Source organism: Ursus maritimus, unplaced genomic scaffold (assembly GCF_017311325.1).
Source record: "Ursus maritimus isolate PB19 unplaced genomic scaffold, ASM1731132v1 scaffold_5, whole genome shotgun sequence".
NCBI lineage: Eukaryota > Metazoa > Chordata > Mammalia > Carnivora > Ursidae > Ursus > Ursus maritimus.
Window position 1 is genome coordinate 46,070,746 of NW_024426663.1, and position 25,271 is coordinate 46,096,016.

Genomic DNA, 25,271 nt, shown 5'->3' on the forward strand with positions numbered 1-25,271 from the left:
TTACTTTGATCTGAACATCATTCTTATTCAGTCAGCATAGTTTTTTGCCAGCTAAGATAGGCCATAGTTTCATGTTAAGCTACTGATCAGTGAAAATTCTTAGGTTTTCACAGGAATTACTTTTAAGCCATTTTTCCCTTACCCTGTATTTATTTAATCTCAGCCTGAATAAAAGATACTTTCTTTCCTCTCTAGCAGATTTCATTATATTAGTTTTGGCCTTTTGGTCTAATCTTCTAAAATAATTTTAATTCTAATACTAACATGCAAAGTGTTGGCAATCCTTCGTAGTCTTGTCCTTTGCTAATTTGATGTGTGTGTATGTCTCTGTTTTCCTCCAAATTATTGAAAAAAAATGTTCAAAATAACAGAAGTACGTTATTCCTGCCTCACAAATGACTCTAAAACCTCATGGCTTAAAGTGACAGTAATTATTATTTCTCTCGGTTTGTGTATGTCAGGAATGAAGTTGGGCACAGCTGGACAATTTCATCTTCGCACTGTGATGTCTGGGGGGATCACCTGGAATATTCACAGATTGGGGACTAGAATCATGTGAAGGCATATTCATTTATATGTCTGGTGTTGATGTTAGCTGTAGGCTGAGGGCTTTGCTAGGATTCTTGGCCAGAACACCACATGTGGTCTCCCCATGTGGCCTTGGCTTCCCTGCAACATGTGACTGGGTTCCAAGGACAAATGTCCCAAGAGAAAAAGAATGCTAGTCAAAAGTTGTGTTCTTTTAATGATCTAGCTAGTCCCATAGCACAGTCCATTGGCTGGGGCAGATAGAAGCACCCACACAGATCTGAGGGCAGGAGGGGAATACTGGCCCCCTTTCTTTGTGGAAGGAATACCAGTCACATTGTAAGAAAAGCATGTGAGATACATAGGTATGACCAGGTTTGGAAAATACAGTCTGCCGCAAGGACTGGAAGCAGGTATTTCAGCATACTCTACTTAAGACCTGTCTCTCAAGTTTTTTGTACTATTATTTATATATGAGTAATCAATCCAATTAAGAATCTTTTTTGAACCTATGAAATTTCTGTTTTTGTAGATCAAGAACAGCCAGATACCAGCAGTTTTGTAATGTTCAGCTGTTACCTAATCCACAGTTTTTCACCTCGTCCACATGATCACAACTAAGTTTATCAAATGCCTTTTTAAAATTAAAATGCTCTCTTTCTACAGTTAATCTCAAATAGCCCGGTAGCCCTATAAAAATGGGATTCATTTGGCATAGGATGATTTTTATTATGAGAGGTTCCAGGATTCCATTTGGGAGTATAGTTTCGACTGCAAAAAACTGTTCTAATTCTTCTGCTGACTTTGAATCTTCCAGACCCTATCATTGTGACTTGATTGTCTTTGGAGAGTAATAATAATTATGATAGGCTACCATTTATTATTGGTGGACTGTTGAATACCAGGCATTGTAATAGGTGCTTTACATAAGTAATTTTTAATCTCAGAAACTCTTCAAGATAGCTTTTATTATGGGCGCCTGGGTGGCTCAGTCGCCTAAGTGTCTGCCTTCAGCTCAGGTCATGATCTCAGGGTCCTGGGATTGACTCCCACATCAGGCTCCTTGCTCAGTGGGGAGTCTGCTGCTCCCTCTGCCTGCCATTCCCCCTGCTTGTTACTTTCTCTCTGTCAGATAAATAAAATCTTAAAAAAAAAAAAACTTTTATTAACTTCATTTTCCAAGTGAAAAAATTGAACCTCAGGATGGGTTACCACCCAAGAACCCACTGGCAAAAGGTTTCACTAGGGAAAGTTGCCTTACGTTTCTGGGCAATGAGGCTAGAATCAAGCCAAGTAGTTAGGATTTTATCTTGATGGTGTAGGCAGCCATTAAATAATTTAAAATACAGAAATGGCATGATCATTTTGAACAGTAACTTCTGATAGCAGCATGTAGGATAAACTGGAAGGAGGTCAGACAGCGGTATAGTGGCCTGAGCTTCAGCAGGCAAAAAGGGCTGGTGAGAAAGAGTTTGATAGACATACTAAGAATATAGAACCAACAAGACTCAGTGCAGTATTGTGAAGTTGGAAGAGGTGTTGAAGGTGACTACAAGACTAGACGACTGGATGTAAATAGTGCTGTTAGCAGAGGTGGAGAAATACGAGTAAGTTTGAAAGGGACTGTGATGTATAGTTCTAGATGTGTTCATCTTTTTTCTTTAAAGATTTATTTGAGAGAGCGGTTGAGTGTGGGGAAGGGCAGAGGGAGAGAATCTCAAGCAGACTCCCCACTGAGCACAGAGCCTGACGTGGGGCTCAATCCTACATGACGACCTAAGCCAAAACTAAGAGTTGGTCGCTCAACCAGTTGGGTCACCCAGGTGCCCTTTAGATGTGTTCATCTTAAAGTACTTCGGAAGTATCTCAGATGGCTGTCTCGCAAGTTATTGAAAACAGTAGGAAGTTAGAGCTGGACATAGGGATTTGTTGTCATCAGCATGGAGTTAAGTGATAGTTAAACCATATAGTTGTGGTACATAGTTACCTTTTATACAGGCTGATTTTTTGTTTTTAACATAGGATTTTATCCCATACATTTACTGTTAAAACTAATATATTTGGCATCTTGTTCTATTCTTTATATTTTTTTGTTGCACCCTTGCTATTTCCTTGTTGCTGAATTTTGATAAGTGAGCAATGTATACTGTTTTCTGTGGCCTCACCCACACCCCCAACACCATTCAGGACTGGAGAGGAACGGAGCCTACCACTGCTTGTTTGCTGGAGGGTTTAATTTAGACCCTGGGTCTGAATCGGGGAACAGGACTGGTGGTGGAGTAAGTGTGAATCATGCTGCAGTCAGTCTGTGTTTCCTAAAGCCAAATTAGAATGTTATAAAAAGGGCCGAAGCTTACATAGGTTTGTTTGTTTTTTTATTAGCCTTATAATTTGTATATTTCTTTACAAATTGAGGCACTGAATTCTGGCCATATTAGTTTTTCATTGTGTAATTCTTTTTTCCCTGTCTTTAAGAGATATTTTAGTGAAGATTGAGGGACTGCCTTGATATGAAATAACCATTTTATACCAGAATAATTCAGTCCATTTTTGTATTTTCTCTTGTTCCTTTTCAGGTGAACTTCTAGATCCATGTGGTTTTATCAAACCTGAATCTCCGGTTGTGCAGCTTGGCTCTAATTTCACTGCAGTTTGTGTGCTAAAAGAAAAATGTATGGATTATTTTCATGTAAATGCTAGTTACATTTTCTGGAAAACAAACCATCTTACTGTTCCGAAAGAGCAATATACCATCATAAACAGAACGGCATCTAGTGTCACGTTTACAGATACATCTTTACTAAATACTCAGCTCACTTGCAACATTCGTACATTTGGACAGATTGATCAGAATGTTTATGGAATCAGAATAATTTCAGGCTGTAAGTTTTATATTGTTTTTGTCTTATTTCAAACTTTGTTATGACTGCTGAATTACATTTGTAATGTCTGTTGGTCTTTACGAAATGCAGTTATTTGTTCGCTCATTGACTTTTTAAAATACAAGTTTTAAAAATAAGTTTGAAGTGGAACTCCTTACAAAAAGCTTGAAGGGTAACATAAGATTTAGATCTTTCCTGAAAGTCAGGTATCTCTGTGTTCTAGAAAAATGTTTTTACATGAGACCCGTAAAAAAGCAGTGTTGAACTGAAATTTGTGAGTGTATCCCTAGTAACTTCAGTATCCTTTAGTTGCCGAGAAGATGCGCATAGAAAGCAACTGTCTGAAGAAGGTGAATTAGTACTGGAGAGAGTCCTTCTGTGTCAGAGTAAATAAACTTAGTGTGATCCAAGAGTGGATTGTCAAATGTATGGATCCCCAAAACCATAACTTTGGTATTTGCTTTTCCTCCAGCAGAGTTGCAGAAAGCAATAGTAAGAGAAATATAAGTGAGTCATTTGTTTCCATGTAATTGCCTCTTACTAACATGCAGTAATAGTTTTTAAAATATACTTCGTGGAGAAATCAGTTAATATTCTTATCCAGTTATAAATGAACGTTGATTTTCTTTAGAAAATAAATTTGAAACATGCTAGTTAGTGACAATTATAGCAAATGTATATTAGTTGAAGTATGAGTTTAAATAAAAAAGATTAACTTTGTAGTCACTAGTCTTTCAGTATGTCCATACATTTTGCTCATGTTTGTTTTTTTCCATCAGTTTAGGTTGCAAATGTCTTGGGTGGTATATAAATTGCATGTTATTTGTGGATATAAAGCTTTTTGAAAATTGCTCATTTTTCCCTTTTAGTGCCTCCAGAAAAACCTAAAAATTTGAGTTGCATTGTGAATGAAGGAAAGAAAATGATGTGTCAGTGGGATCCTGGAAGGGAAACATACCTGGAAACAAACTTCACTTTAAAATCTGAATGGTAAGTTGTTTTTAAGTTTTTTGTATGTTGAACTTACTAATTTAGTCGTTTGTGCTGGAGTTTCTGTTTCTTCAAGTGGAAATATTAAGTGCAAATTTTTGTTTCAGCTTATCTTTTAGAGCATCTGGAATATATAAAAGTGGAAAGAATAGCAGAGTAAATTCCCATGTGTTCATCATCCAGCTCATGACCAGTCTTCTATATACCCCACCCCAAATTATCTTAAAGAAAATCTCAGACGTCATATCATCTCATCCATAAATATTTTAGTTCATGTTTCTAAAAGATAGGGGTACTTTTTTAAGACACATAACTACATACCATTATTATACTGAAATACAGTTGAAGAACCTTTTATAGATGTCCCATTTTCAGTTAGTGTTCATGTTTCCTCAGGTGTTTCATGAATATATGTATACACATATTTTCAAATTTTTTTATTTGAGTACAGTTGACACACAGTGTTCGTTTCAGCCATAGAGTATAGTGGTTCAACTTCTTTATAGCTCAGGCAGTGCTCACCACAGGCATAGCTTCTATCTGTCATCATATAACACTATTAAAATATTATTGACTGTGTTCCCTATGCTGTGCCATGAATATTTGTATATATTTTTACGAGTCCTCAAATCACCATCTGAATAATCTCCATGCATTGCAAATTGATTTTTTTTTTAAATCATAGATTCCACCTGGTTTTCTCTTCTTTTCCTTTGCAATTCAGTTGTTAAAGTAACAGTTAAACATTGTTTAACATATTCCTCTGTCCTTTTTTTTTTTTTTTCCTAGAAATTGCTGTTAGATCTAGATACTTGATCAGATTTGGGTTTGTTTTTTTTGTTTTGTTTTGTTTTTTTTAAGTAAGTCGTAGGGGTGGTATATACTTCCAATCAGGAACCACACATAGTGTTTGATTCTTTCTTTCCCCTTTTTCTTCTTTTTTTTTTTTTAGATGCACACCATATTTTATCTTAAAGTGGAGTCATAAGCAATTAGAAATTTGTCTACTATTTCTGTCAGTCATTTTTATCTTTTCCAGTTTTATTGTGAAATCATTGATATACATTACTGTATAAGTCATACAGCATAGTGGTTTGATTTACCTAAATTGTGAAATGATTCCCACAATAGGTTTATCTAACATCCATCTTTTTGTATAGATACAACAAAAAAAAGGAAAAAAATTTTCTCCTTGTGATAATTCATAGTATTTACTCTCTTCACATCTTTCCTATGTATCATATAGTAGTGTTAGCTATAGTCATGTTGTACATTACATCCCTAGTACCTAGTATCCTATAACTAGAAGTTTGTACCTTTTTTTTTTTTTTTTTTTTTTAAAGATTTTTTATTTATTTATTTGACAGAGAGAGACAGCCAGCGAGAGAGGGAACACAAGCAGGGGGAGTGGGAGAGGAAGAAGCAGGCTCATAGCAGAGGAGCCTGATGTGGGACTCGATCCCGGTACGCCAGGATCACGCCCTGAGCCGAAGGCAGACGCTTTAACGACTGCGCTACCCAGGCGCCCCCTAGAAGTTTGTACCTTTTGACCACCACCTTCCAGTCTGCCCTTTCCCCACCATCTACCTCTGATAACCATAAGTCTGATCTTTTTTATTTTGTGAGTTTGGTCTTTTTGTTTGTGACTTTTAGATTCCACAGATAAATGAAGTCATAAGTATTTGTCCTTCTCTCTTATTTCACTTAGTATAATGCCTTCAAGGTGTGTATCTGCTGTTGCAAATGTAGGATTTCCACATTTTTTATGGCTGAATAATAGTCCATTGCATGTACATACCACAGCTTCTTTATCCGTTCATGCACTGAGGGACACTTAGGGTGTTTCCATGTCTTGGCTGTTGTAAATAATGCTGCTGTGAACAAGAGGGCGCAGATACCTTTCTGAGATAGTGTTTTTGATTCATTTGGATGTATTCCCAGAAGTGGAATTCCTGGATCATATGGTAGTTTTATTTTTAATTTTTTTTAGGATCTTACATCTTTTTCATAGTGGCTGTAGCACTTCACAGTTTCACCAACAGTGCACAAGGGTTCCCTTTTCTCCACATGCAGACCAACATTTGTTACCTTTTTGATTATGGCATGAGGTGATATTTCATTATGGTTTTAATTAACATTCTTCCCATGACAGGTGATGCTGAGTGTCTTTCCATGTTCCTGTGTTGCCCTTTCGTGTATCTTCTTTGGAGAAATGTCTGTTCAGGTCTTCTGCCAATTTTTTATTTGGGTTATTTGTTTTTTTGCTGTTGAGTTGTAGGAGTTTTTTTTATATATTATGAATATTAACCCATTATCAGATCTATGGCTTCCATACATTTTTTCCTATTCTATAGGTTGTCTTTTCACTTAATTAATGGTGTCTCTACAGATTTTTTTTTTTTATTTTAAATTTTTTAATTTATTTGACAGACCAAGAGAGCACAAGCAGGGGGAGTAGCAAAGGGAAAGGGAGAAGCAGGCTCCCCACCAAGCATGGAGCCCAACATGGGGCTCGATCCCAGGACTCTGGGATCATGACTTGAGCCGAAGGCAGATGCTTAACTGACTGAGCCACCCGGGCGTCCCTCATTTTTAGTTTCATGTAGTTCTACTTGTCTCTTTTTTAGTTTTGCTTGTACTTTGAGTGTCACATCCAAAAAAAATCAGTATTATGACCCATGTCACAGAGCTTTTATTCCTGTATTTTCTTCTAGGAGTTTCATGGTTTGAAAGTCTTTAATCTATTTTGAGTTCATTTTTGTGAATGGTATAAGATAGAGGATAATTTCATTCTTTTATAGGTGAATATCCAGTTATTCCAGCACTATTCCATCAGGAATTTCCCTGGCTCCCTTGTCAAATATTAATTGGCATAATTAGTTGAATTGTGCTTGGGTTTATTTCCAGGCTTTCAGTTCTGTTCCACTGGTCTGTTTGTTTTTATGCTAGTGCCATACTGGTTTGATGACTTAAACTTTATAGTATAGCATGAAAATAGGAAGTGTGATGTTCCCAGCTTTATTCTTTTTTCCTCTGGATTTTTTTTGACTGTTCAGTCCTCTGCATTTCTGCATAAATTTTAGGAGTGTTTTTCTCTACTTTTATAAAAAATTTCCATTGGAATCTTCATAAGGATTGCATTGAATCTATAGATGGCTTTTGGTGGTAATTAACATTTTAACAACATTAATTCTTTGAATTTATGAGCACAGGGTACCTTTCCATTTATTTTGTCTTTGATTTCTTTCATCAACATCTTGTAGTTTTCAGAGTAGAGATCTTTTACCCCCTTAGTTAAATTTATTCCTATTTTATTGTTTTTGATGCTGTTGTAAATGGGACAGATTTATTTCTTTTTCAGAAAATCATTGTAAGTGTATAGAAGCACTAATTTTTGTATTTTAGTTTTGTATTGTGCAACTTTACTGAATTCATTCGTTAGCTCTTTTGGTTGAGAGCTTTTGTTTTTCTGATACTAAGATTGAGAGGTGGTTTCAGGTGCTGTCAGCTTGATTCATTTGTTATAAAATTTCCTTTTTTTTTCTTTTTTGGCAAAGACAGGTTTTGTTTATTGGACTTGGCTTTGACATGACTGACACACTCTGCATACACTAGTACAAACTGATCTTACACAGTTCTTAACAGCAGTTTTTATCAGATAAAAGCTGGAAGAGCTTTGCGATGAATGCTTATACAGGCCCGTCACCTGAATCCTACAGTTCGCATTCGACTGCGTTCGCTTTATCACATACATGTTACGCACCCTTCTCTCCGCCTGTCACATCTTTTTTTAGTGTATCTCAAAGTGACTCACCTTCAGACACTTCAGTGTTTACATTATTAGTGAGATGTAATTAGAGATTTACATGTACATTTTTGGTTTTTGGTAAAATTTAGGTTCATGTTTAAATATACTTAGATACCTGAAGTGTATCATTCAGTGACTTTTGACTAGTACAGTTAGGTAACTCAGACCCTTCAAGATCTAAAACATTACTCATACCCCCAGAAAGTTCACTTCTGCTCCTTCCCAGTCAGTCCTATCCACCACCCTGTCTCACCCCACAAGACAACTACTGAAATGATTTTCTTCACTATAGATTTTTGCTTGTTCTGAATGTTATGTAAATGTAATCAGACAGTATGTACTCTTCTGTGACAGGCTATGACTCAGCAGAATGTTTTGGGGATTTAACCTTGTTGCTTCCCATTAGTTTTTCATTTAAAGGTTTGAGCCGTCAGTGATCATTATTTGTACACGAGGTATAAAATAGTGGTATTCTGTCTTTTTTTAAAAACCTGATAACACTTAACACTTTCTTTCATCAGCTGTTGGTTACCCTGAGGTACAGTTCATTATAGAGAAGCAAAATGGTATTAATGTTTTCCCTTTCTAACTTCATTCATTAGTCTTTAACAGCTCTGACAGCTTCCTTCCTTTCTGCTATGACACGGTTTTCCAGATTCATCTTAGTATATATATGTCCTGCCCCACCTAGATTCAACCATTTCCCAAGTAGCCATGGTTCCATTTAGTAGGAAATACTGTTCAGAGACTACAGTCTGGGTGCTAGGGCAGCTTACTGCCACTGGGTTGTTTCTAGGCTTTTTACAGCAGAAACAGCTAGGAAAGGTTTTAAGGTAAAAGACATCATGCACTAATAATGATATTCCCAGTTTAAAATCTGGACCACCTGTTCTTAATTAATTTCATCCATCTAACATCTTCATCTTTCTTTGCTGAAAACCTTCTTCTCCAACAGCACCAATGTAATAATTCATTTGCTTTATCTCATAGTAAACACAACAGCTGCAGAATAGCAGTGCCAGTATCAGCACCAACAATACAAATACGAAAAAGAATTTTAAGATTGTTTTTCTTCCACTAAAGATATAGTTAAATTACTGTTTTAAAGCTACTTGAAGGGGCAGCTGGGTGGCTCAGTCAGGTAAGTGTCTGGCTTCAGCTCAGGTCATGATCCTGGGGTCCTGGGATCGAGCTCCGAATTGAGCTCTGAATCGGGCTTCCTGCTTAGCAAGGAGCCCACCTCTCCTTCTCCCGCTCCCGTGATTCTGCTCGCTCTCTCTCTCTCTCTCTCTCAAGTAAATGAATAAAATCTTAAAAATAAAGACATGTAAAATAGTTTTCTATGTGTTACAGCACCGGCTCAATACAAGAGTTCATATGTTTCATTTTGCTTTTGATTTTTAGGAATTTTTTAATTGAGATATGATGTGATATACAATATCCTGTTTGTTTCAGGTATACATCATAATAGTTCAGTTTTCTTGTGTGTGTGTGTCTTTTTAATTGACACATAATTTAAATATAAGCGAGTAAATAGTCTTATCACTTGAAACTTTTTTGGTGATAGAAATCAAAGTGTTTGCCTGGGGTTGACAGATACTCTTAACCCTGTCCTCCTATTACCTCCTAGCATATTGTGCTTAGAAAAATCATATTGTGCTTAAAGGAGGACATTGCAGGTACGGTAAGGATTCTGTTTCAGGAATGGAAAGAAATCACAGGAAATAGATGATTTTTAGAGAAGTGTCATTGGGGTTAGAGCATAGTATTCTAAATGTAATGTTCTTGGGGTAAAAATTTGAAAATAATAGGTTTTAAGTTACAGATCAAACTCAGTTTTAAAGGAAAGCATGATAGGTTTTAAGAAGTTTTATTTTAAGCTGTAACAATCTGGGTCTCATCAAGTAACCTTTTTCAGTCTTAATTTTTTAAAATCTGTTTTTAATGACCGATTCTTCCATTTTCGTATTTAGGGCAACAGAGAAGTTTGCTGATTGTAAAACAAAACGTGACACCCCCACCTCATGCACTGTTGATTATTCTCCTGTGTATTTTGTCAACATTGAAGTCTGGGTAGAAGCAGAGAACGCCCTTGGGAAGGTTACATCAGATCATATAAATTTTGATCCTGTAGATAAAGGTAGTTATAAACTTGAATTTGAGAATTTATTAGGATATATACAGTGGCTTATTAAGTTTTTAGATTTTAATTAATATAGAAACAAGCACTTATTATTTTAGTGATTTTTACAAGCTTGATAATTTTATCAACATTAAAAATAATCTGGAAAAATCTTAATAATCGAACTATACTACAGTGGTTTTCACTTTGAATGTTGTCTGCTAGTATTTATGCAATTATCAAACATTTTACAACATAGCAATTATAGTATACGTGTTTGGTTTTTATTGTCTTTTTCTTTATATATACCGTAAATGTTTGTCTTTTGATAACTGAACCTAAAAAGATAAGCATATAAAAACTTGACAAAACTAAAATTTCTTTAGAAATCTTTTCTCTTCATTATAATAGTATGACATCTCATTGTTCTTAAAAAAAAATTAGTTCATTTGGTAAGAATAAATAAATATTGTGAAATAAAATGCTAGTAGTATGTTTGAGTTTGTATAAGAAGTTGTAAAAATAAACCATGATAAACATTTGGATTTATTTTATTCTTCAGTGAAGCCCAATCCGCCACATAATTTATCTGTAAGCAACTCAGAGGAACTGTCCAGTATCTTAAAATTGACGTGGATCAACTCAAGTATTCAGGGTTTTATAAGACTGAAATATAACATTCAATATAGGACCAGAGATGCCTCAATTTGGAACCAGGTAAATTGCAAGTTACTGTTTAAGCAAATAGTCTTGCAGCCCTCTAACCGAAAAGTCTCAATGTCCTAGGTTGTGGTTATATGAAATATTTTGCTTGACACCTCTTCTTAATCTATATTTCATGCAAGGGCACACAGGAAGACATTAAGGTAGAAAATACAGTTTTGCTGAGTACAGTAGCTTTTAAGTGAAGTATGGAAGTGATACCAAGCGATAAGGAATAGTATTTTTGATGGGAGGTGAAAGGAACACAAAAAAATAAGCAAATTAAGTGGGGGAGTATATGAAGAGATTATTTGGCTGAGGTAGAGCAGACATTGGTAAACTAAATCTGCAGGCCAATTTTAGCCCGCCATCTGTCTTTATAAATAAAGTTTTATTGGAACACAGCCACACTTGTTTTTTTTTAAAATATTGTCTTTGGCTATTTTGTGCTGCAGTGGACAAGTTGAGTAGTTGGAACAGACACCATCTGGCCCGCAGCCTAAAATACTTACTATCTAGCCCTTTTTAGAAAGCATGTCGACGACTTAGCAGAGGAAGGAGTTGTTGGGGAACTTACAAGACTGAAAAGGAGCAGAACAGTGTACCCAAAGATGATGCTGTCACCAAAAGAAGTACTTGGAACTTTTAAAAAAACAATCACCATAGCTTTGCGCTCCCCATAATGTTCTGTTTTATACCTTCATTTGTCACTAACACTATGCTTTTGCTTTCTCATGTTGCAATAATGGGCTCATAAGGGGTTTGAGCCCATGATCTTAATACCTCTGCTCTCCATTCCACTTACCTGAACCGCTGCTCAAAATAAAATTAGAAAAAACAACAAATGAAAATGGATTAATGCTTCATGTTGTGCAGGGAGGGATACATATCTGAACTTCAAAATATTTTTTGATATCATAGAATCTTAATTCATTTTCTCTCCTTCTTCCGGTGGACATGCCCATGTCTCTCAGCCCAAGTTAACCCTATCTGACCCTCTTCTCCCAGTTTCTGGTACCTCTTCTCATCCCTTTTGGCCTAAAGGTAATAACAGCTATAAGCCCTGGAGTAATGATGACTATCTAAGGTTTCCCTACACTTTCCCATATTTCCTTTTATAAAGCCTTGTTGAATTAAATTCTAACTGAAGTATACCATCTTTTTCCTGTTGAGACACTAAGTGTTATAGGCCCAAGGGGAAAAAAAAAAAAGATTAATAATAGATGTTTCCATACTTCCCAAATCTATTAACTTCACTGGCTTGACTGCTTTTTGATTTAACTCAAGCTCTGGAGAGAGAGAAATGCAAATCAAAAAGCAGTCTAAGTTAGTGAAGTTAATAGATGTAGTCTTGTTTCATTAAATCGGTATCTAAAATCTTAGGGAATTTAGGACAGTTACAATAAATACCACTGGGTTTTTTTATTGGTTTATGTGCTTTGATTTCAGATTCCTCCTGAAGATACAGCATCCACCCGATCTTCATTCACTGTCCAGGACCTTAAACCTTTTACAGAATATGTGTTTAGGATTCGTTGTATGAAGGAAGATGGTAAAGGATTCTGGAGTGACTGGAGTGAAGAAGCAAGCGGTATCACATATGAAGATAGTGAGTAATTAAGATATAAGAGGAAGTAGAGGTTTTGGAATTATGGCTATGAGTTGTGTTTGGTTTTAATAACATAGACCTCATTGCTTCTTATTCTGTGACCATCTTATTCAAACTTGTATTTTACACTTTTATTCTCTTTAAGGACATCAGGATAAAATGTGCATTATTGATAGTATAAATTGATTTCCTAATAAAGACAATTATCATGGAATGACCATGAGAAAACCAGTGACCTAACAGTTAAGTCCAGAACATTTTATTAAAGGGCAGTGGTTCATTCTATTCTAAATAGAGAATCATATCCTAGCTCATTAAAATCATACTAACAAAATATACCATAGTCCCCCTCACTGTCAGAAATATGTTTGTACTATTATTTGTTTCTACCAGCACTTAATAAACCCCTGTTAAAGAATCCTGGAGTTTTGGTTTGTTTTCATTTTCCTTTTATTCTCCCACGGTCATAAAGGGCATATAGCACAGAATCTAAAAGTCATAAAAGGGTATTTAAGGTGCGAGGTAAGATTCCCTACCCTAAGCAGTTAACATCAGTAATTTCTTTTGTAGCAGTCAAGAAATAGTCCTGTGGCATACAGATTTTTCTTTTGAACAGTTTTCTTTCATACTTTAGCCTTCAGGTATCAATGGCAACAACTCTGGCTTTAAAACTTCCCGTACCACGTCTGCCCCTTCACTTCCAGCTGCACTAGACGTTGAGATAGTGAAGTGAGAGTATCAAAGGCAGAAAAGTAAACTACCTTTCTCCACTAAGAATTTTCTCTTATTCTCATAAATGACATGAAAGAAAGCAGTTCTCTATCGCTAGCTGGGGGGGGGTCCTCAACTGGATTTCTTTGTCTTGGCCAGGAATTATTAAACTGGGATCCTTGGGGCCTTGAAAGCTGGGGGGTCAGTTGTAGAGGGGAAACAAGGGGAGGGTGGTTCCTGAACTACTGTAAAGTGTGGGCAAAATACGATGGTTAGTGCCTGTGTGCATTTTCTGGGGAGGTGGTACATAACCTTTGTCAAAGAGATACCTGGAAAATTACGAATCGTTATATTAAGCATTTCTTCAACTTGGTGAATGATTCCTCCTGGTTCTTTTTATGTTAGGACGTCTTTCTGGCCTGTAACATTTTCATTATAGTTTCTTGGTCTTTGTTTTGTATACTCGTGTACGAGCATCTTTTTGAACCCCCTGGACCGGCAGCCGTGTTCTCAGCCTTGCCTCTTTTCTCTGTTTTGTCCTCCATAATTACCTCTTTATAATCATCCTTTATTCTGGTGAACCATACCTTAAAATTGCACTTAAAAATTTTTGAAAAACCAGTTGATTCTATAGGAATTATTACCATTTGATACCGGATTTTGTAAAGTGGATTTTCATTTTTCACATTGTTGGTGATCAAGACAACACTGTGAATTCATTTTTATTATATCCTACTAACAGTCATCCTAACATAAGGTAATAAACTTAGCCCGCATTTACTCCATTTCTTTTGTTTTGTATTCTTATATATATACCTTTAGGAATTTTAAGTATATACTTAAATACAATTTTTCAGTGTGATTTTTAGCAGTAAGAAATGGTGATCCATCTTTTGTTATACCTTAGGATATGTTTGTAGCTTTACAATTTAAAGATTAGAAAAGTATTCCAATATAATCTAAATTATCAAGCTATCTATCATCCTGACTAAAGGAAGACCCAGGCATAGCATGCTAGGGTGGGGAAAATGATAGTTTAAACAGTGACTGAAGGGCAGGAATATTAAGAAGAAAGTAAGAGAATAATTCAGGATTATATTTTATTGTTAAAAACTTTTAAAGAGTTTATGTCATTTCTCTAGGACCATCCAAGGCACCAAGTTTCTGGTATAAGATAGAGCCATCCCATACTCATGGCTATAGAGCTGTGCAACTCATATGGAAGGTAAAAAAAAAAAAATTGCATGTTTATATTCTTTTATCATTTACATAATTTTGTATGGCATTATAAGTGTAGTTTTTTAACTTAAATTTTTACTCATCTTAATATCAGGAAAACATTTGATAAATAGAAACACAAAGCTTTGCATATACTACATAAAAGGGTCATAAACTGTAGGTTGTATCTCATAAATACTTCACAATTCTATGAAAAGTTCTATGAGAAGGATCTTGTCTGTCATTGAACTTTCCTGAGTGCCTCAAAGAAAATAATTATGAAAGGTGTTGAGTAATCAAAATGTATGCCAGTAATAGGAAATACAAAATTATTGTCAACTCCATAGTCTCCAAGCATATCATACTAAAAAAAAAAAAAATGCTCAGGCATACAATATAATTAAGGGCCAGACAGCCACAGTGCAGGTACGATACAGGACTAAAAGCTCCTGAAATGGTGCTACTTTCCCTCCTAGTCAAAGTCATGGGTTTACTCTTCATTTACTATGTAGTAGTTTTGTTTATGGTAGTGAATTGTAAATGAGGTTGCCGGTACCTTTCAGTTAAACATTTAGAGGTTTGACATAACAGAATTTGTGAACATGGAGAATACTGATGAACTTTTTAAAAATTATTTTATTATAGACATTGCCTCCTTTTGAAGCCAATGGAAGAATTTTGGATTATGAAGTGACACTTACAAGATGGAAATCACGTTTACAGAATTACACAGTTAATGACACAAAATGGACAGTAAACATCACGAATGATCGTTATATAGCAACTCTCACAGCAAGAAATCTCGTTGGCAAGTCAGATGCAGCTGTTTTAACTATCCCTGCTTATGACTTTCAAGGTTTGTGTCTGTAAGATGGAGTCGACTTACGGATGGGAAAAGGTGGTTCCTAACGTAGAAGGTATTCTGAGGCATAGTACATAATTTTATTCTAAGTCAACAACCAAATAATTTGTTCCTGTATTATGTGGCTCACTTAAACTTTGAAGTAAACTACTTAATTCATTTCAGCCTTTTCTGATTACTTAACCTGGTTTTTAAAATACTCTTTTAAGGCTCTGGGAACCATATATGAATATGACTTAAATACATTGTTCATTGCTTTCAAAGAAGAAAAAAATGCCATTTACATATAGAAAACATTTGAAGAATTTTGAGAAAGGAAGAATTCTAGTTTCCAAATTAATTGTCTATATGTAAATTATAATAAAGTGCCTTTATTCATGGAAATACATATTAATATATTGCAAAAACTGGTAGCAAGGTTACATGGTTATAGAAATGTAAAATATGAAAATTTTGAATTTTTTAATGTTCATTTGTCATATCAGTATTCAAACTTTGTGTTAAAGCTACTCGGCCTGTAACGGATCTTAAAGCATTTCCCAAAGATAATATGCTTTGGGTAGAATGGACTGCTCCAAATGAATCTGTGAACAGATACGTACTTGAGTGGTGTGTGTTATCAGATAAATCGCCCTGTGTCCCAGACTGGCAGCAGGAAGCTGGCTCTGTACACCGCACCTATTTAAGAGGTACGCCTGGCTAGAAAAAACTTAAGTCTTGTCTAACTCTTCAGATTTTTCTTTTACATATTTTCTTGTGCTTTACAGATGTTGTGGTCTCCTGAAAAGAATTCCAGTTTATCAGTTACTGCTTACATCTAGTTTGCCGGATGTGTGACTCTCACCAAGTCACATCTAACCCGTGCAGGGTCTGTTTATGGACAAAGTGGGGTTAATGGTATCTTTTCGAACACTTCAAAACTGTAAAGAGAAATACAAGATAATATGACCTCTGCTTGTAATTAGTTGCGTTTTTTTTCTGTGCCTCATTTAACTCCCTCATCCTGCAATGAGAAAGTATTTTCCTGTAGCATCTGAATGACTTGTTAAACTCTTAAAGCTGTTGAATAGGGGAAGCAGAATTAGAACTCCGATTTCCTTACGTCTTTTAACTGGAAGTTGTAATGGACAGAAAGTAATGATGTAGAGTTCCGAACGGTGGATTACCCTGTGTGTTAAGGTACAGCTTACTGTGTGGCTTTAAAGTGATAAAACGGCTTTAAAGAGAAAACACCAGCTTGTATGTGGGTTTTGTTTTTTTTTTTTTAAGTAAAGAAGGATAACCATTAGAATTCAGCTATGAATAATATGATGAATTAGAGAAAAGCTGTAAACAAGAACATATGTGCCGTAAAGTTTGTGAGTTTTATTTACAAAATAAGCTAATTGGGCCTCCTTAACCTCTTATCTAATAAAAAATTTTCATAAATTTGTTTGTTTAGTTTATCAGCCTTATCAGAGGCAAGGTGGAGCTAGAGAGAAGACGCACGTTGGTAGTAAATGGACAATAGAAATGTTTTTAAGAAAGCATAGCCTAATCTCCAGAGACCTTTATGTTGCACAGGGAGCCCCAGTAGCTCATAGCTCTAATAACATCATTGTATTACAGCGGAATATAACACTTAATTCATCTTCTTGATAATATTGAGTCATCAAGAAAAAGTAAAATTACTCTGTTTAAGAAAGCAAAGGAGCATATATAACTTTATGAGTAATAGTTAAGGAAATAAAAGTTCTTACTGAATGTATAAACTTCAGTATAACGATACCTTATTTTCTGATGTGGACAGATAAAATTCTATATAAAAAGAAAGACTTAAAGATTTTACTATTGTGTATTAAAGGAATAGATTACTTTGTTAATTTGAAGAGATTATAAATGAGGTATTCAAGATAACTTCATTTTAAAAGTTTTGTTACTTTTTGGGGGAATAGTGCTAATTCTTCTTTTTCCCAGTTACCTGACAAACCACGGCCATTTCCCTAGCTCTTATCAGTGGGTCTTTAGGCAGTTCTCTGAGAATTAGTTAAGATGTACAAACACTGTCAAACTATAAGACGAAGGATAATTTGAAATGAATGTTTTATAAGTCCTGGATATAAATATAATAATTACTTATACTGACAATATATTTTTTATTTCCACCATATTGGCAAAAAATAAGCTTTTCCCTTTCATAAATAGATTTACTATATTAAGCTTGAATCCAGTACACAAAGAGCAATGCCTACTTTAAAAGCTGCAGTTTTAAAAGAAAAGTTCAAAAACCATGAAATTATAATGTAAAAATAAATAATGGAATTAGACTCTTTTGGGGGGAAAATTGCTTACTCTCCTATTCTTTCTTTAGGGAACCTAGCAGAGAGCAAATGTTACTTGATAACAGTTACTCCAATATATGCTGATGGACCAGGAAGCCCGGAGTCTATAAAAGCATACCTTAAACAAGCCCGTAAGTCCAAACTCATTTTCTTTGAAATATGTTGAGCTTTCTATTAACAAAGACATTTTATCTTTTTTAAATAGTGGTATGTCTTACAATATTCAAATATAATAATTAAATTTTGGTAAATTCTAGTAATATACTGAATTGTAATGATTTTCGGTTATCAAATACTTTTATTCTCTTCTAGCACCTTCCAAAGGACCTACTGTTCGGACAAAAAAAGTGGGGAAAAATGAAGCTGTCTTAGAGTGGGACCAACTTCCTGTTGATGTTCAGAATGGATTTATCCGAAATTATACTATATTTTATAGAACCATCATTGGAAATGAAACCGGTAATAAAACTATCAGTTATTAAGAATTACTGGTTTTTTTCTTAAGCTTTTAAATATTAAGTCTCACTTTCTTAAGTTACACATCTTTAAGTAGAGTATATTATCATCAGGAAAGAGACACCTGAGAATATGCCTTACGGTTGCTTTCATGGTCCTGTTAAAGAACTACTGTGTTGTGCTTATGGGAGAAGAATATTAAGTCAGAGATATGAAAGTTGTTTTCTGAAAAATAATTTTTTTTCCTTTTTAATACTTTTGCAATGTCAAATAAAAGCCAAATCAAGCAGAACATTGAGCAGTTGAATAAACCACACTTACTGATTTCTTCTAGCCGTGAATGTGGATTCTTCGCACACAGAATATACATTGTCCTCTCTGACCAGTGACACTTTGTACATGGTACGAATGGCAGCATACACAGACGAAGGTGGAAAGGATGGCCCGGAATTCACTTTCACCACACCAAAGTTTGGTAAGAAATAATGATGTTTGCTCTTTTCTTCTCTTTTTTTCATTCTAAAATTTAATTAGCCTAAAAATGGACTTCGTTAATAAGCTAAAGTTTTGTTGAAAATGCATCTTTGGATTCATAGAAATGAATTTTTCATAAATTACAGTTTTTGTATTTATCCGATTTTGGTTTCTTTAAACTATCAGAACTCACCTCTTATTTCGTTAACTGCTTCTCACTGATTTCATCTGTACTCTGTAAATGCCAAAAGAATTTGTGTATCTTTCTAAATAGGTTCATATTTTCACTGGCAAAGTCGAGTATGCTCTCTTTCTTCCTTCTCTTATTCCTTCTTTTTATAGGCAGGTTGCTGGAAAGATGAGTCCATCCTTGCAGGCTCTATATCCATTCTTCCAGCTCAGTCTTTGAGTTGCTGAAACCAGGCCTCCAGCCCTGGACCACTCCACTGAAATCTCCCTGATGTCACTCAGGGAAGTCCTCTTAGTTATGATCACCAAGGCATGCTTTTTAGTCTTTTTTCTGTACTTCTCAGCATTTTACTCTGTTGGCTTCTCCATCCTTGAAACTGCCTCTTCCCTTGGTTCTTCTAAACGTCTTTTTGTAACAGCACTCTCCTGCGTCTTCTCCCTCTCTGGTACTTCCTTCTTGGCCTCCTTTTCACTCTTCTTTTTAAGAACGGTTTGTATTTTCCAGAACTGTATTCTCAGCCCTCTTTTATTATCTACCTATTCACACTCCCTGTCCATGACTTCAGCCATCCTCTCTCTCCTTCCCAAATACATTTCTCTTTTCCCTGACACAACCGTCCAAGTCTTTGCCAAAACCAGAAATTTAGATAAGGTAGTAATTTCTTCCTACCTTTTTTGCTTACATAAGCCAAGTATAAAGTCGTCTTGATCATGCCTTCTACTTACTGCTGTTGCATGCCCTTTGATAATCTCTTTCCTTGACCCTAAGCTTCTCATGATTTTCTCCATCTTTCTCTGTCTTTTCCGAATGTGTAGCCCTACGTTAGCTCCTCACCTTCTCTAGTTTTGGCTGTTCCTTTAGCCTCCCTAACACAGACTGAAGCTGCTGCATTCTTTCTTGTTCCTACTACATTTTGAAGCAGTATAGAAATTACCTTATTTTATTATCCCAAGTACCAACACAATGATGGAGGAAAACGAATGAATAACTACATAAAATAGATAAAAAAAAAAAAGATCCTGAGCTTTGTTGTGATAGCCAGTAATGAGCATAGTTTCTGGAATAAGATTTGTGGTGACATGTTAATCAAATATGTAGCAAGTAGTAATTGAAATTGATCTTTAAAAAATAGCCTTTTAAAATATTATCCTGATTACGAAAGTAACGTTCTGTAGAGAAGAAAAATCACTCCTAATCCCTCATCTAGAATAATCTCTTAATACTAGAAGGATATACAAATATGTTATCTATGCATACATTTTTTCCCAAAAATTAGAGCATACTTGTTAGGATTTACTTCATCATCTGCTTTTTTCACTGATCAATGTATTGTTTTGTCGAACCATTGTGGCTTCTTAATATAGCATGGGCCTTGCTCCCAAAGGACCTTACAGTGTATTTGAAGAAAGACAGCATAAGTAAAGTAATTGAATGGAAAGGCCTTTGGGCCATGAAGGCAGTAAATAGAGTAGGAATTTAAAGATAATTAGTAGGGGGGAGTTTCACCTTCAAAGAAGATTTTATAAAGGAGGTAGTACTTAAGCGTCAAGGTTAGGATGTGAATAAGGAGAAAGAAGAGGGCATCTTAGGACAGAATGAGTGAAGGCCCAAGACATAAAAACATAGTTTAGCTGCAGTAAAGGTTCTGCCTGAATCTGATTTGATATATACATGAAGCCTGAGCATACAAGAGTTAGTATTTGCCAATGTACAGTTTATTCTGAGCACTGATCTGACTTATTGATTTGTGTTAGGCTTCATAGAAAATAAAGTTACTTACAAAGGTCTATGTGTGGTGCTGAGATCAGTCTAAGTGAATAGTATATGATTGCACTACTACTTTTGTAAAGTTTTCCCATAAAAGACTAATTAGAAGGCGACTGGAGGAGTTAAGCAGAAACAACCATAAGGTTAATCATTAAGAAATAACTATCCAGGGGCACCTGGGTGGCTCAGTCGTTAAGCGTCTGCCTTCGGCTCAGGGCGTGATCCCGGCGTTCTGGGCTCGAGCCCTACATCAGGCTCCTCTGCTGGGAGCCTGCTTCTTCCTCTCCCTCTCCCCCTGCTTGTCTGTCTCTCACTGGCTGTCTCTCTCACTGGCTGTCTCTGTGTCAAATAAATAAATAAAATCTTTTAAAAAAAGTAATAACTATCCAATTAGTGATTCATTTGATTAAGTAAGCCCTCTTTTAAATGCTGCTTAGGGATCGTCTGCTATTTAGAAATCTTACGCTTAACTGATTTTTAGGTGATACTATTCCTACTACTGCCTGGCTCAGTCGGTTAAGTGTCTGCCTTCCACTCAGGTCTGGGTTCGAGCCCTGCCTGCTCCCTGCTCAGCGGGAAATCTGTTTCTCTCTCTCCCTCTGCTTCTCCCCACAGCTCATGCTCTCACCTCTCTCTCTCTCAACTAATTAAATAAGATTTAAAAAAAAATTCTTATAAATCCTTAGCCATTTATCAGATATGCCATCTTTTTTTTTTTTTTTTTTTTTTTTTAAGATTTATTTGAGAGAGCACACAACCGGGGGTTCGGGGGAGGGATGCAGAGAGAGGGAGAGGGAATCTCCAGCAGACTCCTTGCTGAGTGCAGAGCCTGACTTAGGGCTCAATCCCACCGCCCTGAGATCATGACCTGAGCCAAAATCAAGAGTTGAACACTTAACCAACTGAGCCACCCAGGTGCCCCGACGCCATCTTCTTGAAAATAAATAGCTACTAAAAATTTTTCCTGAACCTTTTATTTTTAAATCCTTATAGAGGATCACATTTGTAGTTCAATTATTAGGATTGTTCTACAACTTTTCCACTTCTCCCCAATACTCACAGATCCCAAAGATAAGCTTTTGTTAGGCTTCTGCTGAGGGTAGATGATAAATGTAATAAATGGTTGGGTTTGGGAGCTCCAGCTTACTGGGTAGATTATCTGTCCAATAAAATGAACTTAGTCATTTTATTCCCTTAACCAACATATAGTTTACGCTTACCCTGTGGCCAGGTTACTGTGTAAGGTATAAAGGGCTAGGATATCATTTACCAAGAAAAGGGAGGGGAGAGAAAACAGCCTTTAAGTTTGAAAAGGTGATGAAAACAGGATGGTATTTCATCTTTTCAACAATCCTCTGGCTGGGAAGTTTTATTATTTGTGTCAACATATGCATTGACCATTATTTTCCTTTTTACCTCTTCTGTTTTTAGCTCAAGGAGAAATTGAAGCCATAGTTGTGCCTGTTTGCTTAGCGTTCCTATTGACAACCCTTTTGGGAGTATTGTTCTGCTTTAATAAGCGAGACCTGTAAGTACCCCTATTTTTATTTCTGCAGTTTTTCCCCTGGATTTATGCCCTATTCTCTCCCTCAACCTCTGGCCCCAAGTAATTACTGATTTGCTTTCTGTGACTGTAGTTTTTTCTTTCCTAGGATTTTGTAAGTCTTTTTATATTAGGTCTTTCATTTCACATGTTTTTGAGACTTACTGGTGCATATACTCCTATTTTTCTCCTATTTATTGAAAAGTATTCTACAGTATAGATTTATCAAAATTTGTTCATACATCTGTTAGGGAAATTCAGGTTGTTTCTTTGAATTGGAGCTGTTGTGAATAATATGGCCGTGACCATTCACCTACAGATCTTTGCGTGGGCATGTTATCATTTATCTCGTGTAAATACCTGGTAGTGGGATTGCTGGGTCAGATAGTAAATGCATATTTAAGTTTATGAGAAACCATCAGACGACTTTTTCAAAATGGTTATACCATCTTGTATTCTCCCCAGCTCTGTGAGCCTTCCAGTTCCATATTAGCAACAGTTTTTAATTTTAGCCACTTCCTTATCAGCGTGTAATGCTATTTCATTGTAGTTTTATTTCCATTTCCCTAGTAAGTAGTAATGATCTTTTCATGTGCCATTTCTATATATTCTTTTGTGATACATTTTCTGAAATCTTTTGCCCATTTTTACATTGGGTTGTTTGCCTTAATATTGAACTGTAAGATTTCTTTATATATTCTGATTACAAAATTATTCTCAAATGTGTTTTGGAAAGTCTGGTCTTGCGGCTTTGCCTTCTCATTTTCTTCACTGTAACTTTAGAAAAACAAAGTTTTTAATTTTGATGAAGTCCATTTTTTCAGTTTTTTTGTGATTCTTGTGTTTTATGTAGGAAATGTTTGCCTGTCAGTGTCACAAATATGTTCTCCTTTGTTTTCCTCTAGAACTTTAATCATTGTAGCCATAGGTCTGTGATCTATTCAGAATTTCTGTGCATGGTATGAGGTTAGGGTCAAGGTTTTTTTTTTTCCATAGATACCTAGTTAGTTGTTTCAGCGTTATTTAATGAAAATACTTTTCCCCCATATCTTTGCCAAAATCAGTTATCCATTAAGTCTGGATTTATTTACAGACTCTGAATTCTGTTCCATTGATCTATATGTCTGTTCATCCTAATACCATACTGTCTTAATTTTTACTGTTTTGAGAGCAGTTAGAATTCTTCTAATATCTTATTTTTCAAAATTTTGGTTAGAATCTTTGATAAACTGATACTAATATTTATATGAAAAGGAAATTTCCTTTTAAAAAATCTGGTACATTGTTGATTGAGATTTTATTGGATCTGTAGGTCAGTTTAGGGAAAAATTGCAATCTAAACATGAGTTCACATTTTCATAAGCTACATGTCTTTCAGTTCAGGGATATGTTAATATCTCTTACAGGTTTTAATTTCCTTTTGCAGTGTGTTGTTTCCAGTGGATAGGCCTTACACATCTTACGTTAAATTTATTCCTAAATATTTTTTATACAATGTAAATGGCATTTTCAGAAATTTTTCTTTTCTAATTGTTCATTGCTAGAAATAGAAATGCAATTAATTTTTTATTAAAAAAATACACTGTCCTTGTATACTAAGACCTGGATAGATTCATCTACTCTAATACCTTTTTGGATTTCTTAGCATTTTCGCTGCTCACCAGTAAGGATGAGTTATTTTTCTTACACTGCTTAAGTGAAACTTTGCATTATCACCAGTTTTAAGGGAGAAAGCATTCAGTCTTTTATCATTACATGTGATGTTCGTTTTAAGTTGAAGTTCTCATATATTTCTGTTTTGCTGAGAGTTTTAGTCATGACTGGGTGTTGAATTTTGTCAAATGCTTTTTTGGCATCTGTGGATGATCATACAATTTTTCTCTTTCCTTCATACATGGTGAATTTTATTCATCGTTTTTCTTTCACACATTAAACCATCCTTGCATTTCTCAGACTTTTCTGGATTCAGTGTGTTTATTTTTGCATTTATGTTTGTTTCATGAGTGGCACTGTTTTTTGTTTTTTTTTTTTTTTTTTGGTAGTGTCTTCACTACTTTTGAAATTAGGGTAATAGTGATTACCTCATCAAATGAACGGGGACACGTTACCTTCTCTGTTTTCTGGGAGAGTTTACATAGGATTCATATTATTTCTCTTTAAGTGTTTGCTAGAATTTACCATTTGAGATTTTCTTGTGGGAAGAATGTTAATTTACAGATTTTCTTTTCAGTCGATTTCGAGGAATTCATCCATTGGTTGCTCTTTTTGTTTAGGTTGTTAACTTTATTGCTTTTTATATTACACCCAGATTTTATAGTTGTTTCCACAGGAGAGTCTGTCTGTCAGGATCTTATTACTCATTTTTATTTGAACTTATTCTCAAGATATCTCACTTCACTTCCTGTATACTATGCACACTTAGGGATCTCTGACTTTGGGCTAGGAACTATATTAAGGTAAATACTCTTGTGAAAAATCAAATTTATCATGTTTTTTCTGGTAGCTATGTGAGAACTTATTATGTAGTTTTAGTTGGAAATTGAACATTTTTGTTTTTTTGTTGGGAAGTGTGTACTATAAGGTTTAGTGACTTGGCTCAACTTTTTAATTGGTTTTTATTGCAGAATTTTATTTTTTAAACAGCTTTTCATTATGACTAGATTAAGCTCATGTTTAGAATTAAGGACTATTTGTTGTTTATTACATGTGGTTTTACAGACATTATATTTCTTTCCTCTCCAGAATTAAAAAACATATCTGGCCTAATGTTCCAGATCCTTCAAAGAGTCTTATTGCCCAGTGGTCACCTCATACACCCCCTAGGGTAAGATACAGTGTTTCCTACTTGTTTATACACAGACATGTTAGGGTACATTTATAGAGTTGAACCAAATGAGCCCAAATTGAAAAGTAAATGATAATAAAGTATTATCACAACATATTCTGATATTCCTTATTCTATTCAGTACACATAAATACTGCTCTGTGGTAACTGTTGTAAGGCAAGCATTTTATATAGGATATTAAAATTCAACAGTATACCAGTTTAATACTGTTGAAATGATTTCTAGAAACCTAGACCAAAATT

The 25,271-nt window shown here is 35.3% G+C and overlaps 1 protein-coding gene across 4 annotated transcripts in view; it reads left to right on the plus strand.

The window, feature by feature from the left end:
* IL6ST (interleukin 6 cytokine family signal transducer) overlaps nt 1-25,271 on the plus strand; it is a 50,454-nt gene that overhangs the window by 19,730 nt on the left and 5,453 nt on the right. The window contains exons 4-16 of one of the 4 annotated variants that reach the window (XM_008691405.2): nt 3,105-3,410; nt 4,280-4,400; nt 10,182-10,348; nt 10,893-11,047; nt 12,482-12,641; nt 14,495-14,577; nt 15,216-15,426; nt 15,939-16,121; nt 17,783-17,884; nt 18,066-18,212; nt 18,544-18,684; nt 22,072-22,168; nt 24,926-25,007. In XM_008691405.2, the coding sequence (XP_008689627.1) occupies nt 3,105-3,410; nt 4,280-4,400; nt 10,182-10,348; nt 10,893-11,047; nt 12,482-12,641; nt 14,495-14,577; nt 15,216-15,426; nt 15,939-16,121; nt 17,783-17,884; nt 18,066-18,212; nt 18,544-18,684; nt 22,072-22,168; nt 24,926-25,007 (1,955 nt within the window). Of the gene's footprint in view, nt 1-3,104; nt 3,411-4,279; nt 4,401-10,181; nt 10,349-10,892; nt 11,048-12,481; nt 12,642-12,786; nt 13,060-13,576; nt 13,586-14,476; nt 14,578-15,215; nt 15,427-15,938; nt 16,122-16,199; nt 16,393-17,782; nt 17,885-18,065; nt 18,213-18,543; nt 18,685-22,071; nt 22,169-24,925; nt 25,008-25,271 lie in introns of those variants that run through there. The other 3 variants (XM_040622252.1, XM_008691406.2, XM_008691407.2) reach the window with 3 other exon arrangements.